The 15,969-nt window shown below is 42.5% G+C and overlaps 1 protein-coding gene across 1 annotated transcript in view; it reads right to left on the reverse strand.

Moving 5' to 3' along the window:
* The window catches only part of LOC124788392 (arylsulfatase B-like), a 108,432-nt gene extending 99,105 nt beyond the window's left edge, over positions 1-9,327 (reverse strand). Inside the window, exon 1 of the mRNA XM_047255658.1 lies at positions 9,205-9,327. Coding sequence (XP_047111614.1) covers positions 9,205-9,327 — 123 coding nt within the window. The remainder of the gene's footprint in view (positions 1-9,204) is intronic.
* Positions 9,328-15,969: the final 6,642 nt, after the last annotated feature.

Below are 15,969 nucleotides of genomic sequence, written 5' to 3' on the forward strand. Positions count from 1 at the left end.
AAAAACGCCTTTGTTTTAATGATTACCACTCCAATTCATGTATTATGTCTGTGACACTATCTCCTCTATTTTTCGATAATACAAAATGAACTGCCCTTCTTTGTATTTTTTCGATGTCATCCGTCGGACCCACCTGATGCGGATCCCACACCGCTCAGCAGTACTCCAGAATATGGCGGACAAACTTAGTGTAAGCAGTCTCTTTGGTAGACCTGTTGCACCTTCCAAGTGTTCTGCCAATGAATCGCAGTCTTTGGTTTGCTCTACCCACAATATTATCTATATGATTGTTCCAATTTAGGTTATTTGTAATTGTAATCCCTCAGTATTTAGTTGAATTTACAGTCTTCAGATTTGTGTGACTTCGCGCGTAATCGAAATTTAGCTCATTTCTTTTAGTACTTATGTGAATAACTTCGCACTTTTCTTTGTTCAGGGTCAATTGCCACTTTTCGCATCATACAGATACCTTATCTAAATCATTTTGTAAGTCGTTTTGATCTTCTGATGACTTTACAAGACGGTAAATGACAGCATCATCTTCAAACAATCTAATACGGCTACTCAGATTGTCTCCTATGTCGTTAATACAGATCAGGAACATAAGAGGAGCTATAACACTTCCTTGGGGGACGGCGGATATTACATCTGTTTTACTCGATGACTTTCCGTCTATTACTACGAACTGTGACCCTTCTGACAGGAAATCACGAATCCAGTCGCACAACTGAGGCGATACTCCGTAGGCACGCAGTTTGATTAGAAGACGCTTGTGAGGAACGGTGTCTAAAGCCTTCTGGAAATCTGAAAATATGGAATCAATTTGACATCCCCTGTCGATATCCCTTTTTACTTCATTAGTATAGAGAGCTAGTTGTGTTTCGCAAGAACGATATTTTCTGGATCCGTGCTGACTATGTGTCAATAAATCGTTTTCTTCGAGGTACCTCATAATGTTCTTATGCAGTACATGTTCTAAATCCCTATTGCAAATCGACGTTAGAGATATAGGCCTGTAATTCAGCGGATTACTCTTACTTTTCTTTTTGGGTATTGGTGTGACTTGAGCAATTTTCCAGTCTTTAGGTACGTATCTTTCCGCGAGCGAGTGGTTATACAACAATTGCTAAATATGGAGCTATTTTATCAGCATACTCTGAGAGGAACCTGACTGGACCGAAGGCCTTGCCTTTATTAATTGAATTAAGCTGCTTTTTTACACCGAGGATATCTACTTCTATGTTTCTCATCTTGGCAGTTGTTCTTTATTGGAATCCTCATCTGTGCATTGTATGTTCTATAGACTGGCGAGGGAGACGGGAGTTCATCGGAGGTGACGATCACAACAGGAAGGTAGTTGGACATTACGAAAACACATAATTATTAGTAAAGCTATGTACATGCGCTGGTCTAGTGAGGGCAGCCTGGTGTCCATCCACGGTGCCGGCATTGAGTCCATGCAGGACATGGCCGACGCGCAGTGGCCAGTTTTCGTCCAACGCTCAGGGCGAGTTCATTCGTTTGTTCAAAAGGGACGCCGACACTGTCTGCCACCTTTCGACCTGTCGGCGATGACAGAACCGGACACACACCCTATAGTGTTTCTCAAATGATTTTGCAGAAACTGTTCCGGAAAAAAGTATCAATTTTGCTTTACTTGTACCATTATACGTCAGGTTTATTGTGATGTGTCCATCATTTCGTTAATGGTCAAAGTAATATGTACGTGGAAGTATGACAATGCGAGAAATTCGAAAAAGTTTGCAATGAGAAGTAGGGGTCGCTACGATTTTGGGTTTGGTGCATATTACATAATATGCTGCTGCATAAGAAATTTATCTAACACACTGAAATTTTCTTTAGACGTAGGTGGGTGTCTCCATCTGTCACCTATCTGGAAAATATTGATTTAATGTAGCACACTCATTTGCGATGGCGCAACCCCAGCAATACAGCAAGAGTGAAATACTACAACATTCCTCATATTTCATGAACTGTTTGAGATAACGAAATGAGAATCTGGCAAATGATAGAACGCAAAGACGACAGAATGTTGTCATAAAGCTGTTATGCAAAATTTCATCATCTTCTATGTATTGAACAAACTACAGACATTTTTTGACGAAAGAATGTAATTTTAAGGGCCATAGATAGCTGGTGGAACGAGAAATGCTATAGGTTTTGGAGCAACGTTAGTGAAGGCATTACATGTTTACTTCGTACTGAGGATGTGCTCCTTCATAAGACATTAAACTTATTTTTCATCAGTTCCTCACTCAATAAACTTAATAAACCAGTTTCAGTATTCTCTCTCAGTTCTGTCTGTACAACACGATAGTGAGGTGAGACTGTGTGAACTCCACTGTAGTTTGGCCAAAGAAGGAAATTTAAACATGGCAACAAGAGGAATATGTAGGTGCGACACTCCTCTGGATGTTACAGTTGGTTAACAAGCCAGGAGAAAATAAGATGTTGCATTTCCCGTAGAATTCTTCTTAGATTTAACCAAAGTAGAGGTGGCAGATCTTTTTGAATGGTCACCATTGCAGTGTGCGGGTGAAGGGACCCCGATTAATATTTACAAACATGTGAGTGTAAAGATTAGCTTAGAACAGCACATTCCCTCCAGTGCTTGGTATTTCTCCTACAGCACCTGCCCCGCTACCACTCTCCGTCACGGTATTCTGCGAGTACTAGACCACTGTATTTGCCGAACCGGTTGTCACTTAGCGACACTCATGCTGTTGGGAGGAAATGTGCTGACATGGTGCTGACTAGCTCCAGCTGATGCCTTCCACAGCCGGAGACGTTACCAGATTCCACGGGCAGCTCGAGGGCTCCGAATGTCTGACCAAAAGATGAGTGACTGGTGACTAGAAACAGGAGGCTGTTTGACCTGACACACGGGCCCCATGCTCTCGAAAGTGAAACTCTTCGCTGACCACTGGCCTCTTCTCTGACTCTCCTGAGATTGGTCGCTGACAGGGTGATGATGACAACAGCTGTCCAGCAAATGCTGTGAGATCCAGCAGTGTGACGGCCACCTAGTTATGGCCTCCGGTTCGAACGTACCTGGTGGCTCGATTGGCGCTTGTAAGTAATGCCCCTGTGACTGTTTGTTTGACAGTCGTGCTGCATTGATATGCAGCACCAATTACGTAACACATTCAAGCAACATGTTGGGCAGTGCCATTAACTGCATAAATCCACACCGCAACAATACACAGAGTGTTCCTAAAATACTTCTATAAACTTTTATTTTATTTTATTTACACGTCAAGTTCCGTAGGACCAAATTGAGGAGCAAATCTTCGAGGTCGTGGAACGTGTCAGTACATGAAATTACAACATAAAAGTAATGACAGATAAAAATAAACGTTTATGATTCCGAAAAAAGTCACTCCATAAGTTTAAGTAAACGCAATCAACAATGTTATAGAAATAAGCTTAATTTTTCAATGAAGTTCTCGACAGAAGAAGTGACCCATGAGGAAACACTTTAGTTTCGATTTGAAAGCTCGAGGATTACTGGTAAGATTTTTTAATTCGAGTGGTAGCTTATTGAAAATGATTGCAGTAGTATAGTGCACACCTTTTTGCACAAGAGTTAAGGAAGTCCGATCCAAATGCAGGTTTGATTTCCGACGAATGTTAACCGAGTGAAAGCTGCTTATTCTTGGGTATAAGCTAATATGGTTAACAAGAAATGACAGTAAGGAATATATATATATATATATATATATATATATATATATATATATATATATATATATTGAGAGGCCAATGTCAAAATACTGAGACTCGTGAACAGGGGTCGACAATAGGTCCGTGAACTTACACTACTTATTGCCCGGATCGCCCGTTTCTGAACCAAAATTATCCGCTTAGAATGGGAAGTGTTACTCCAAAATATAATACCATACGACATAAACGAATGAAATTAAGCAAAGTAGACTAACTTTCGCGTCGATTTATCACTCGCTTCTGATACCGTTTGAATAATAAAAAATGGCAGTATTTAGTCTGAACGTGGGCTTTCCACGACAACTTACTACCTATCTGAACACCTAGGAATTTGAACTGTTCAGTTTCACTAGTCATATGCCCCTTCTGTGAAATTAAAACGTCAGCTTTCTTACAGCAAAACAAGAAAAAACTTCAGATCAACATACGTTCTAAAATACACTATAAGAGAAAAGCTTTACAAATTGAGGAAGTCAGTAAAACGTTAGTCCACCTCTGGCCCTCATGCAAGCAGTCATTTAGGTTACACTGATTAATGGAGGTGTTGGACGTCCAACAGGTGAATTAGATCGCAAAAATCCCGAGCTGGTTGGAGGGCGCTGCATGTAACTCTCCAGACGTTGTCAATTGGGGAGAGATCCGGTGACTTTGCTGGCCAAGGCGTCGTCTGGAATGCACGAATACAAGTGGTTGAAACTTTCGTTTTGTGCGGGAGGGTAGTATCTTGCTGACACGATTATTTGCAATGAAGGGCAACAAGACAGAGTGTAGAATGTAGCCAACGTGCCACTGTGCCGTAGGGGTGCTCCGGATAACGACCAAAGGGATCCTCCTACGCAAGGAAATGACGACCCACACCTTCGTGCCTGGTTCTGAGGCTGTAAGGCGGGCGACAATCACGTCGATATCACATCACTGCCCGGGGAACCTCCAGACACAAGTTTGCTGGTCATTGGGGTGTGGAATCCTATTGACTGGAATAGAATCGTCTTCAGTGATGAGTCCCACTTCGAACTGAGCCCCAATGACTATCAAATATGTGTCTGGAGACGGCTATAACAGCAGTGGAATAGTCTGACTGTCGGCAGCCACACAACCCAGCAACCAGGAGCTGTGGTCTGGGGTGCCATGTCTTCACAGCAGGACCCATTTGGTCATCATCATTGGCACTCCAGTAGCACAGCGCCGCGTCGATGAAATTCTCCGTCCTATTTTGTTGCCCTTAATGGGAATCCATCCTTGGCTTACATTTCAGCAAAATAATGCCCATCCATACACGGTGAATGTTCCTACTGCTTATCTTAGTGCTTGACAGACCCTATCTTAGCGAGCAAGGTCGCCAGATGTCTTTCCAATTGAGGAGGATAGAAGCGACATACGTAGATTTTAACGATTTAAACCGTCAGTTAGAATTTGGCACTATACCCCTCAGGGGGACGTCCACCAAATCTATCAACGTCGAGACGAACAACTTGCATAAGGAGCAGAGGCTGTATTTGAGAGGGTCATCAATTTGTACCAATTATCCAGTTTTTCAGATACTGTAATCACTTATTTGTCTGTATATGTACACCACATCTACCAATTTCTGCCCCATTCTGATAATTCCTTCAAGCTGCGTCTTTTCTTTTGTCCTAGATTGCATTTTGTTTTCGAGTTATTAGCGAAGTTTGACGTTCAACAACCTTAGAAGTAAAACCAAGGGCTTCACATATCTATGTTTATGTTTGACTTATTGTATCCCAGACGGTGTTGTGTTTCAAAGAGATTTATTCATATCCGTAATTCGTCTACCTTCAAAGTGTCAGATGGGTACATGTGTCCAGAAAGTAAGTTGAATGAAAGTTCTCCTTTCAAACATGGCTGGATATTCATATCCTGACCAGGTAGTCGCGTTATTCATGCACTTCCGCGTCGATGGTAATGGACACGAGGCTGCAGAAATACATCAGACGGCGTTTCCAGACAGATGATAGCCGAGTCATTAAATCTTTGGTACTGTGTATCGGTGCGTTGCCGAGAGTTGGTCCGTAGAATCACAAGTTACTTACCGAAGAAGACCACGTGTTGCTCGTATGCCAGCCCAGAAGAGCGCATTCGAAAGGCTGTCGAAGAACAGCCAGGTATCAGCGCAAGACCAGTGGCATTGGAATGTGGTAAGGTACACCTCCAATTTGTGCATCGAGGATACCTCACGACAACTCATGTACCCACATCTTCTTAAACGTCCGCACGCGCCGACCACCCACAACAGGGTAAATTTAAGCAAGGGTTTCTTGCGCGAACTGCCAATTCGTTATTTGTCTCTTCAGTTTTGTTGACAAACAAGGTAACCTTCCGACGAGATAAAATAATAAATTTCCACAACCGACAAATATGGGTCGATCGCAATCCTAACGCCACCGAACAGGCTAGACATCAGCATCAGTGTAAGATTACTGTGTGGGGTGATATTGTAGCTGCCTGTCTGTTAGGGCCTAAGTTTTCTCACCTCATCTTAGAGGTGTTGCTTACAGGGACTCTATTCAGAATAACTAGAAGATGTGCTACTGCAAATAAGAAGAAACATGATGTTTATGCACGACGGGTCTGCAGCAAATTTCAGTCTTAGAGTGTGAGATGCACTGGCTGGTAACTACCATGACAGGCAGATACTTAGAAGCGGATCAAGTTTCGTGGCCAGCACGTTCCTCACCCCCCCCCCCCTCCCTCTGCTCCCCCCCCCCCCGCCTCCTACCGCAGTCCTTTGGATTATTATCTGTGTGGGAAACTTAAATTTCAACCTGGTGTGAAGTATACCCCACACATGTTCCTGTGATGCCTATTAGTTACACGTATCAGCGAGCGACCGGTACCAGGAACGGGCGAGTATATACGGCAACAGGACAGCCAGTACTCTGTCAGAGAGCAATGGATTGAGCACCGCCGAGCTCGTGACGAAAACTGATGGAAGAAGTAAAATTAGGACACGGGATTGCTTACTGTATGTGTACGCCAAACTGAAATGATTTAATAACAAAGAGCCACCAGCGAGAACCTGAGGATAAATTTCTTTAGATGTTTACAGTATCGCCACTATTTTTAATTACATTCAAAATGGTGTTTTATCAAACAAATGCCGTCTTTCTGCCGATTAGATCAAAGCGCAAGATGCCACGAGGGCCAACGAAATTACTGTACTGAAATTTTCCTCTCTGAATCGTCGTTTGGCCTAGACTTCGGGAGAGATAACATTTCGTATCACTAGTGCTAATTTTGTTTCAGTAACAATTAACAGTATCTGATCTAGAAGCATATTTGTGCACAGTAATATGGGGTGTGTGCATCATTCATCATTATGGCTTCTGCTCTGCGGAGCACACTTCAAATCATGTCTCCAAATCTCTGTGGAGAAATGGCACCCCATTCTTTCTCAAGAGTTCGAACCAGAGATGGTACTGACTTTGGCGTTGGGGTCCACAGAGAAGTCCAGGTTCTAACTCATTCCTAAGGTGTTGCATTTTGTTCAAATCGGCACTCGGGGCAGACCAGTCGACTTCAGTGTCCTCAGAGCCTTGTCTCACAGAGGCTGCTCTATCAGAGTGAGCACTCTCATGATTTTGCAAACAATCATCAGCACTGAAAAGTTCCTCTACTGTAAGCAGTACACAGTGGTGGAAAATGTGTTTCGCATTAACGTCGTCTTGAACGTAGTAAGGGGACCACACCTTAACCACGGAAAATAACGACATAGCGCAGCACCACCTCCTCCGTTCTCCACCACGTGGTGGCTGACAGCATTCTCCAGCCATTTGTCAAATCCAAACTCTCCATCGAACTGCTACACGGTGCAGCGTAATTCACAACGCCATATCTCTCGTTTCCAGTCATTCACTGTCCGGTGCTGTCGATCTTTACGCCATTGTAAGAGTCACACAGCACTGACTGCGGAATTGTGTGGCTTATGAGGAGCTGCTTGACCACTGGACTCCACACTTTTTAACTCCCTAAGCACAGTGTGGGAGCTGGACTGTTGGCAGCACTTCAATACTCACGAATGAGTCATTCAGCTAATTTCACGTGATTTTTTTCAACCGTCCTCCGCAATGCAGTAAGGTCCCTATCCGTCAGTACATTTGACCTACCTCGTCTTGGTTTAGCTGTGGTTGTTCCATCGCGTTTCGCCTTCATAGTTACATCATAAGCAGTCGAAATTGGTATATTTAAGAGAGCTGCTATGTTCCTGATGGATTTCTTTCAATGAGGAGTCCACAATCGAAGTCAGCGAGCTCTACTGCCAGACCCACACTGATCTCACTGCGTCCTGAGCGACAACACAACACTCTCCACTTCCTTTTACTTTGGCAGGTCGGCCTCTCGTAACACCTCATTGTGAGTTCCTCTTTACATAGGAGTATCCAGACACCTCAGATCAGACAATACATTTAGAGCACGGTGAACGGTTTGACCTGGTTAACGTCACATCATGTGTGACACATACGGTCTGTTTCATAGAGATAAAACAGGTTATTAACACCACATACAGTCGCGAGGAGGAGACGTTTGTACGGTGCTGAAATCTAGAGACGCAGTACAGTTGGCTTGCTCCAGCAAATGATATCGACATTGCGTCCCTTCATCACTTTAATACGACTGCACGAGAGATCACACATTAATATGTGGCCACTAATGATCGATTCTTGTACCAGGGACAATGACAAGAAAATCAGATGTTATGTACGTCGTAACAACTAGACATATGCCAATTCAGGTTACAGTTTAAGTAAGTGATTCATTCACAAAGCATCTACCTGTTTTATGTCACCACCAGAATGACTCTACAGTGGCGTCAGTGCAGTCTACACTTAAAGCAGTGGACCAGATTCTTGAGTGACTATGGAGGTTTCCATTGAGATCTCAACTCCTTTCTTCTGTTCCATAATTAACAACCATTAATGTAATTGCTTTCCAAATCGGATTTCAACCAAGCCTATAAATTCTTTGATAGACGGTGTCTGTCAGTACTGCATTTCTTCATTGTCTTTAACACTGCAGTAGAGGACATGGATTTGAGTGACCAACAGGTCTGCCGAGCGCTGTTGGCAAGCGGGACGCACTCATCCCTTGTGCGGCAAACTGAGGAGCTGCTTGGTTGAGAAGTAGCGGCTCCGGTCTGACAAACTGACAAACAGCCGGTAGAGCGGTGTGCTGACGAAATGCTCCTCCGTATCTGCCTCCAGTGCCGCCTGTGGGCTGAGGATGACACGGCGGCCGGTCGGTGCCGATAGGCCTTCATGGCCTGTTGGGGCGGAGTTTGGTTTTTTAAAGGACATGAATTAGTGGTATAGTTTCATAAGACCTAAGTTTCCGGAATTTTCTTCTTTTTTAAATTACCATACACTCCCAATTGTAATAATAGTAGTGTTCAAGTAACTATTTGTTGTTATGTCTAAATGCATAATATTTCAGCGCCCCTCTTACCAGATCATCCGCCAGGATGAAAATAATGTTTGGCGGTGCTGTGGTCTGGCCGTGGACGATTGCAGCACGTACTAAAAGCAAAACTGGCAGCAGGAGACACGACGTGAACCACACTCTGGCCATGACTAACCGCTTTCGGAGAGTTGGTCAGCTCCTGGTAATGCACTACCTGGAACAGTGTAACAATGAATGTTACTATGAAAACTTCGTACTCCCACATCGTATGAATATTTCATGGGGTGATGGATGTATGGGTCGTTTCAGCTTTGAGACCAAACTTACATGAATTTTATTTGTTAATTACAGGCATAGACCATTCGCTGGAGTGCACAGAACTCCATTGAGACGTACTAATTGAGAAACTGCAGTCTACTGAAGCAACTGAAATCAATAAAATGTAAAAGTTAGGTGCACTGACTGTAGGAACATAATTAAAGTAAATGAATATTGATTTCAATTCTGTAAAACCTGATTTGGACCATTTTTATTTGCAAATTGATGTCAATAAGCCTGTTCATTATCACTTAACACCTTGCTCTGAAGAGATTAAACTTAAAGAGAACTCTTTCCTTCAGTGTTACGTTAACTATAACATCAAGTTTAGCTCTGAGATGGCAGGTACTGATTGTTGACTATGTTGCAGCAAACCAGCTGAGCAGTATTTCGTATTTCCTGGCACTGATTCTGACTGGTAATAATTGTTTACGTTTAGCTAGTTCAGGTACCTCATGGAAACAATCAGATTATTTGTTATCAACTTTCATTGCCCATGAGAAATATTCTGACGTTACATACGAGAACAAATACACTTGCCAGAAATTATTTCTTCCAAAGGAGCTCTATAGCCATGCCTATTTTACCAATATATCACCCAAAATACGATAAAACATAGTAACGTCTTTGATCATATGTCTAAGGACTATTATTCTTCATTTAGAATATAAATTCTTTGTCTGAAGCTCCATTTTCGCATTTGTTTTGTGCTCTGCCAAATGTTGCGCCATTTTATTGAGTTTCACCACAGTAAACATATCAATTATTGATGTATCTTGTGTTTTCTTTTCCTGTTCTTTGTATTACGGGAGAATTCTCTCTCATACAATACACCACTTCCTCAGAACTGAAAAGCACATGTATTAGTCGTAGAAATATAATCCATACATGTATTCCTTACCTTACTTTCAGTCTTACAGTTGTCGTCAGAAAACTAACAGAACGGTGGGAACATTTGCTGCTGTGCACAACATGAGACGCAACAGATCCAGGCCCTTTTACTGGGCAGAACCCGCCGGCATGCACCCCTTGACATTCCGTAAATTATGGACGATAGTATTTGTGCTGGTAGCTTCAGTTTACGGTCAGTTCCACCAAACAACGACAGGAAAATCGAGAAAGGAGAAAATGGAAGCGTTTGAGATTTGGTGATATTGCAGGTAACTGAAAAATAAGTGGACCGATAGGAAATGAGGAAGCTCCTCACGGAATCGGCGAGGAAAGGAATACTTGATAATCACTCACTATAAGGAAGGTGTAGGATCATAGGATATATGTTGAGACATCAGGGAATAACTACCATGGTTCTAGAGGAAGGTGTACGCAGTAAGGATTGCAGGTCAAGAGAGTGAATGAAATACCTACAACAAATAAATGCTGATATTGGATAGTAAGTGGTATCTGAGGTAAAGAGATTGACTTAAGAAGGAAAATTCTGGAGGATTGCATCAGAAGACTGGTGAAGTTTCCTACCAACTACGCCCTACGGAAAAAATGCTAGTGGTACCTCAGAATAATTAATGCTCTTCCTGCATATGACGTTCAGACAGCATTCCTTCGTGAAACACGCAGTTACGAATGTATCATTTAGAGATGTACGATTTTTCACATTATCTGAGGAGCTTTTTTTACTCGACATCGAGGCTGAACTACTTCACTCAATTCCTTACTTCGATTCCTTTCGGGATTATGTCATCTGTATTTGAGGATGATTCGTCGAGATACACAATAGATTTATTTCTCACTGGCTAGTCTCTTTCTTCTTTCGACAGTCTCAGCGCTGAGTTTATCTCTCTGCGGGAGAAGTGTTTGTCCTGTAAATATACTCCACAGCTGCTCAAGTGGAATGGACGCAACCGGGTACAGTTACTACAGAGGTAGATAGCGGCACCTACTGCTCCCTCAATCGCACCACTGTCAGTTTCTGTGCCATGTTGTGCGGTACTTATATTTAACAACTGACCCACGTTTTCTGAGCCTGTACTGAAGGAACACGCTTAGAAATTAGTGTAGGTCAGCTGAGCGTACCCAGTAATGCGGCTGTGTTCGAAATACCCATTTTTCTGCACTGTTCTCTCTGTATCGAGAGATTATTTTTTTGAGACAAGGCGCTACACAATTTCAGAATACACTACCAAATGAGTCTCGCTAACACAACGATCATTCGATCGATATTTGTAGTCGACTTTTCGAACGCTCGTTCGTGTCCTGACGGGGTACGAAATTTTAAACACCAATATTCTGCCTCAAAAGTTTTGAGGGAGTGTGGCTCACGATTAATGACACCCACACTGTGCGCTAGGATTCTGATTAGGTCTCTGGCGTGTCCGGCCATGGAGTGAGGACGCGTAAAGTTGTTGATGATGATCCATCCATTGATCGAATCCAGTCAGTTAGGCAGCTCCTCTAACCATGCAAGTGAAAGACTTTTAAACATTTTAAACGTTTTTCAGAATGAATTTTTTTTCTGCAGCGGAGTGTGCGCTAATTTAAACCTTCCTGGCGGATCAAGACTGTGTCCCGGACAAGGACTCGAAACTGTGATAGATCCCTTACGCATGCTACTCACGCACAATTTGCAGTCTCCTCTCACAGTTTTATCTCCTCCAGTACCTCATCCCCAATCCAAAGTTCGTACGTCTGCCATACTCTTTTAATATGCCTCCAAGTTTCTTTCAAAGTGTAATTTTAAACACGCACTTGTATAACTGAAAGCACAAATTACAGTGGCACACATTTCCCATCCATATCATTTCCTTTTTAATGATGTGCACCCTTCGTAATTCTACTAGTGAACCGCAACGCAGTCTGACATTTGTTTTCCTCACTATGATATATACAAGTGCGTTCCAGTTACAGTAGTTTTCTACTTACCGCCGCGAATATTTCAGTGTGGCCCCTAATTCCAGCCGTTTTCATTAGTAAATTAATAAACTATTTATTTATTTTGGCACAGTCTCAGAATATTATAGAAACGATAGGATAACTGGAAGTGAAGATTCATTATTCCTTGAAGTAGACAAGAAATAAAATTCCACAGTGGCAGAAACTGATTTCTGTGCGAGACTGTCTAGGGAACTAATCATAAGCGTTGGTGTAAATAAGCTACGGAGGCCCCACAGATATAATCGAAAACTTTAAGGAATTCCTCAGATCACTGACACATATGTTTCCCATTTATGTCGCTGTCAGTGGAAACGACTTAAATCATCTAACATTCGACTGCGACAGTTTCAGTTTTGAGTGTGAGAAAGCAATAATAACAGCTGAATAAAATCCAGCCCTGTCAGTGGTTTATATTGCAACAACGTTTTTTTTTTCTGAGTGATTCCACGTCTCACAGTTTCATTTTAACATTGGAGCACGCCCTGTTCTTGGAGGTTAGATGGTTATTTAAGATGGATAACATCTGGTGATAAACGCAGGATATTTGAAATAAATTACTGCTTTGATTAATGTTGAAAATGAGGCGATAGACTATACCTACCAACCACATATGATTGTCAGTGAGATGTTCCGACCGAAATAAAGTATAAAGTGTACTGCAGCTTAAAGGTCCAAATTCCCAAAAGATATCAAATGCATTTAAGTGTAATATACCTTCTTCGTTGTTTCAATAAGAAACTAACAGAATGACCAAATTAATTTAGAATGTCACTTACATTTAATTCAAACACATACAACGCTATAAGGTTTTCTGTGATACACAATGAGGTGGTGAAAGTCGTAATAATGTACCAGACGTCTTTTTACCCAAGGTAGTGCAGCAAATCGACGTGGCATGTACTCAACAGGTCGTTCCAGAAACTCGACGTGGCATGAATTGTTCTGAGCATTCTTCAAACAAACCACGATCAACAGTGGAGGGGAGATATAACATCGGTGTTTGGGAACATGAAGTCGATGAATGACTGCAAATGTTCAAAATGTTCAAATTTGTGTGAAATCTTATGGGACATAACTGCCAAGGCCATCAGTCCCTAAGCTCACACACTACCTTACATAAATTATCCTAAGGACAAACAGACACGCCCATGCCCGAAGGAGAACTCGAACCTCCGCCGGGATCAGCCGCTCAGTCCATGACTGCAGCGCCTGCGACCACTCGCCTAATCCCGCGCGGCGACTGCAAATGATCTCGAAGGAGCCGAACGTAGCTATTTGCAGTCAATGGACGATTCAGTTGGACGAAAGGACCAGCCCATTCAATGTCAACACAGCTCACATCATTATGGAGCCACCACCAACCTGCACAGCGCTTTGTTCAAAACTTGGGTCCATGGCTTCGTGAGGTATTCGCCAAATACGGACCCTATCATCAGCTGTTACCAACAGAAATCGGGGCTTATCTGACAAGGCCACGGTTTTCTAGTCTTCTAGGGTCCAATGTATATGGTCAAGGCATAGAGGGGGCGCTGCATGCGATGTCGTGCTATCAGCAAAGGCACTCGGTTCGGTAGTCAACTGCCGAGGCCCATTAATGCCAAATTTCGCCGCAGTGACCAACCGGATACGTTCTTCGTACGTTCAACATTCATTAATGCTGTTGTTTCACGCAGTGTTGCTTATCTGCTAGCACTGACGACTGCACGCTAACACCGCTGATCTAGGTCGTAAAGGCCATAGGCCACTGCATTCTCCGTCGGTATTGTCTGAAATTTGGTATGATTTCCGAAACGGAATGCTCCATGCATCTGGACCCAACTACCATTCCGCGATCAAACTCTGTTATTTTCAGTCGTGCTGCCAAAATCATGTGGCAAATCTTTTCACATGTATCATCTGAGTACAAATGACAAGTCCGCTAATGCTCTGCCCTGTTATGCCTCGCGTAATACCGCCATTTGTATATGTACATATCCCTATCCCACGACATTTGTCAACTAAGTATTTGTATGACACATGTATTCACAACGGTATCTCAAGTGGTAGCGGATTCCGTTCTCTGGTACATGAAATGTTCGTGGCTTATCTACAATGATTAGCAACATTGGTTCTCGTCTTGTATTACACTCCTCAGTCAGAATCTTGCCATGTTTAATCTCCTGAGAACACGATTTCTCTCGATGCACTTTTCCCCGCCATCTGTATGCGACGTGTAAGCTCCAGGCTCTAGAGCCCCTACAGTCCGCCTGAAGACGGATGTAGCTCTTAATTGTTGTTGTGGTCTTCAGTCCTGAGACTGGTTTGATGCAGCTCTCCATGCTACTCTACCCTGTGCAAGCTTCTTCATCTCCCAGTACTTACTGCAACCTACATCCTTCTGAATCTGCTTATTATATTAATTTCTTGGTCTCTCTCTACGATTTTTACCCTCCACTCTGCCCTCCAATGCTAAATTTGTGATCCCTTGATGCCTAAGAACATGTCCTACCAACCGGTCCCTTCTTCTTGTCAACTTGTGCCACAAACTCCTCCCCAATTATATTCCATACCTCCTCATTAGTTATGTGATCTACCCATCTAACCTTCACCATTATTCTGTAGCACCACATTTCGAAAGCTTCTATTCTCTTCTTGTCAAATCTATTTATTGTCCATGTTTCACTTCCATACATGGCTACACTCCATACAAATACTTTTAGGACCGACATCCTGACACTAAAATCTATACTCGATGTTAACAAATTTCTCTTCTACAGAAACGGTTTCCTTGCCATTGACAGTCTCGTTTTATATCTTCTCTACTTCGACTATCATCAGCTATTTTGCTCCTCAAATAGCAAAACTCCTTTACTACTTTAAGTGTCTCACTTCCTAATCTAATTCCCTCAGCATCACCCGACTTGACTACATTCCATTATCCTCGTTTTGCTTTTTTTGATGTTCATGTTATATCCTCCTTTCAAGACACTGTCCATTCCATTCAACTGCTCTTTCAAGTCATACTTCGACTATCATAAACTATTTTGATCCTCAAATAGCAAAATTCCTTTCCTACTTTGTCCCATTTCCTAATCTAATTCCCTCAGCATCACCCGACTTAATTCGACTACATTCCATTATCCTCGTTTTGATTTGGTTGATGTTCATCTTATATCCTCCTTTCATGACATTGTCCATTCCATTCAACTGCTCTTCAGTCCTTTGCTGTCTCTGGCAGAATTACAATGTCATCGGCGAACCTCAAAGTTTTTATTTCTTCTCCATGGATTTTAATACCTACTCCGAATTTTTCTTTTATTTCCTTTACTGCTTGCTCAATATACAGATTGAATAACATCGGCGATAGGCTACAACCCTGTCTCACTTCCTTCCCAACCACTGCTTCCTTTTCATGCCCCTTGATTCTTATAACTGCCATCTAGTTTCTGTACATAATGTAAATAGCCTTTCGCTCCCTGTATTTTACCCCTGCCACCTGTCTACAAATGCTTGAAACGTAGGTTTGCCTTTCCTTAATCTTTCTTCTAAGATAAGTCGTAAGGTCAGTATTGCCTAACGTGTTCCAATATATCTACGGAATCCAAACTGATCTTCACCGAGTTCGGC

Source organism: Schistocerca piceifrons, chromosome 3, assembly GCF_021461385.2.
Source record: "Schistocerca piceifrons isolate TAMUIC-IGC-003096 chromosome 3, iqSchPice1.1, whole genome shotgun sequence".
Taxonomy (NCBI): domain Eukaryota; kingdom Metazoa; phylum Arthropoda; class Insecta; order Orthoptera; family Acrididae; genus Schistocerca; species Schistocerca piceifrons.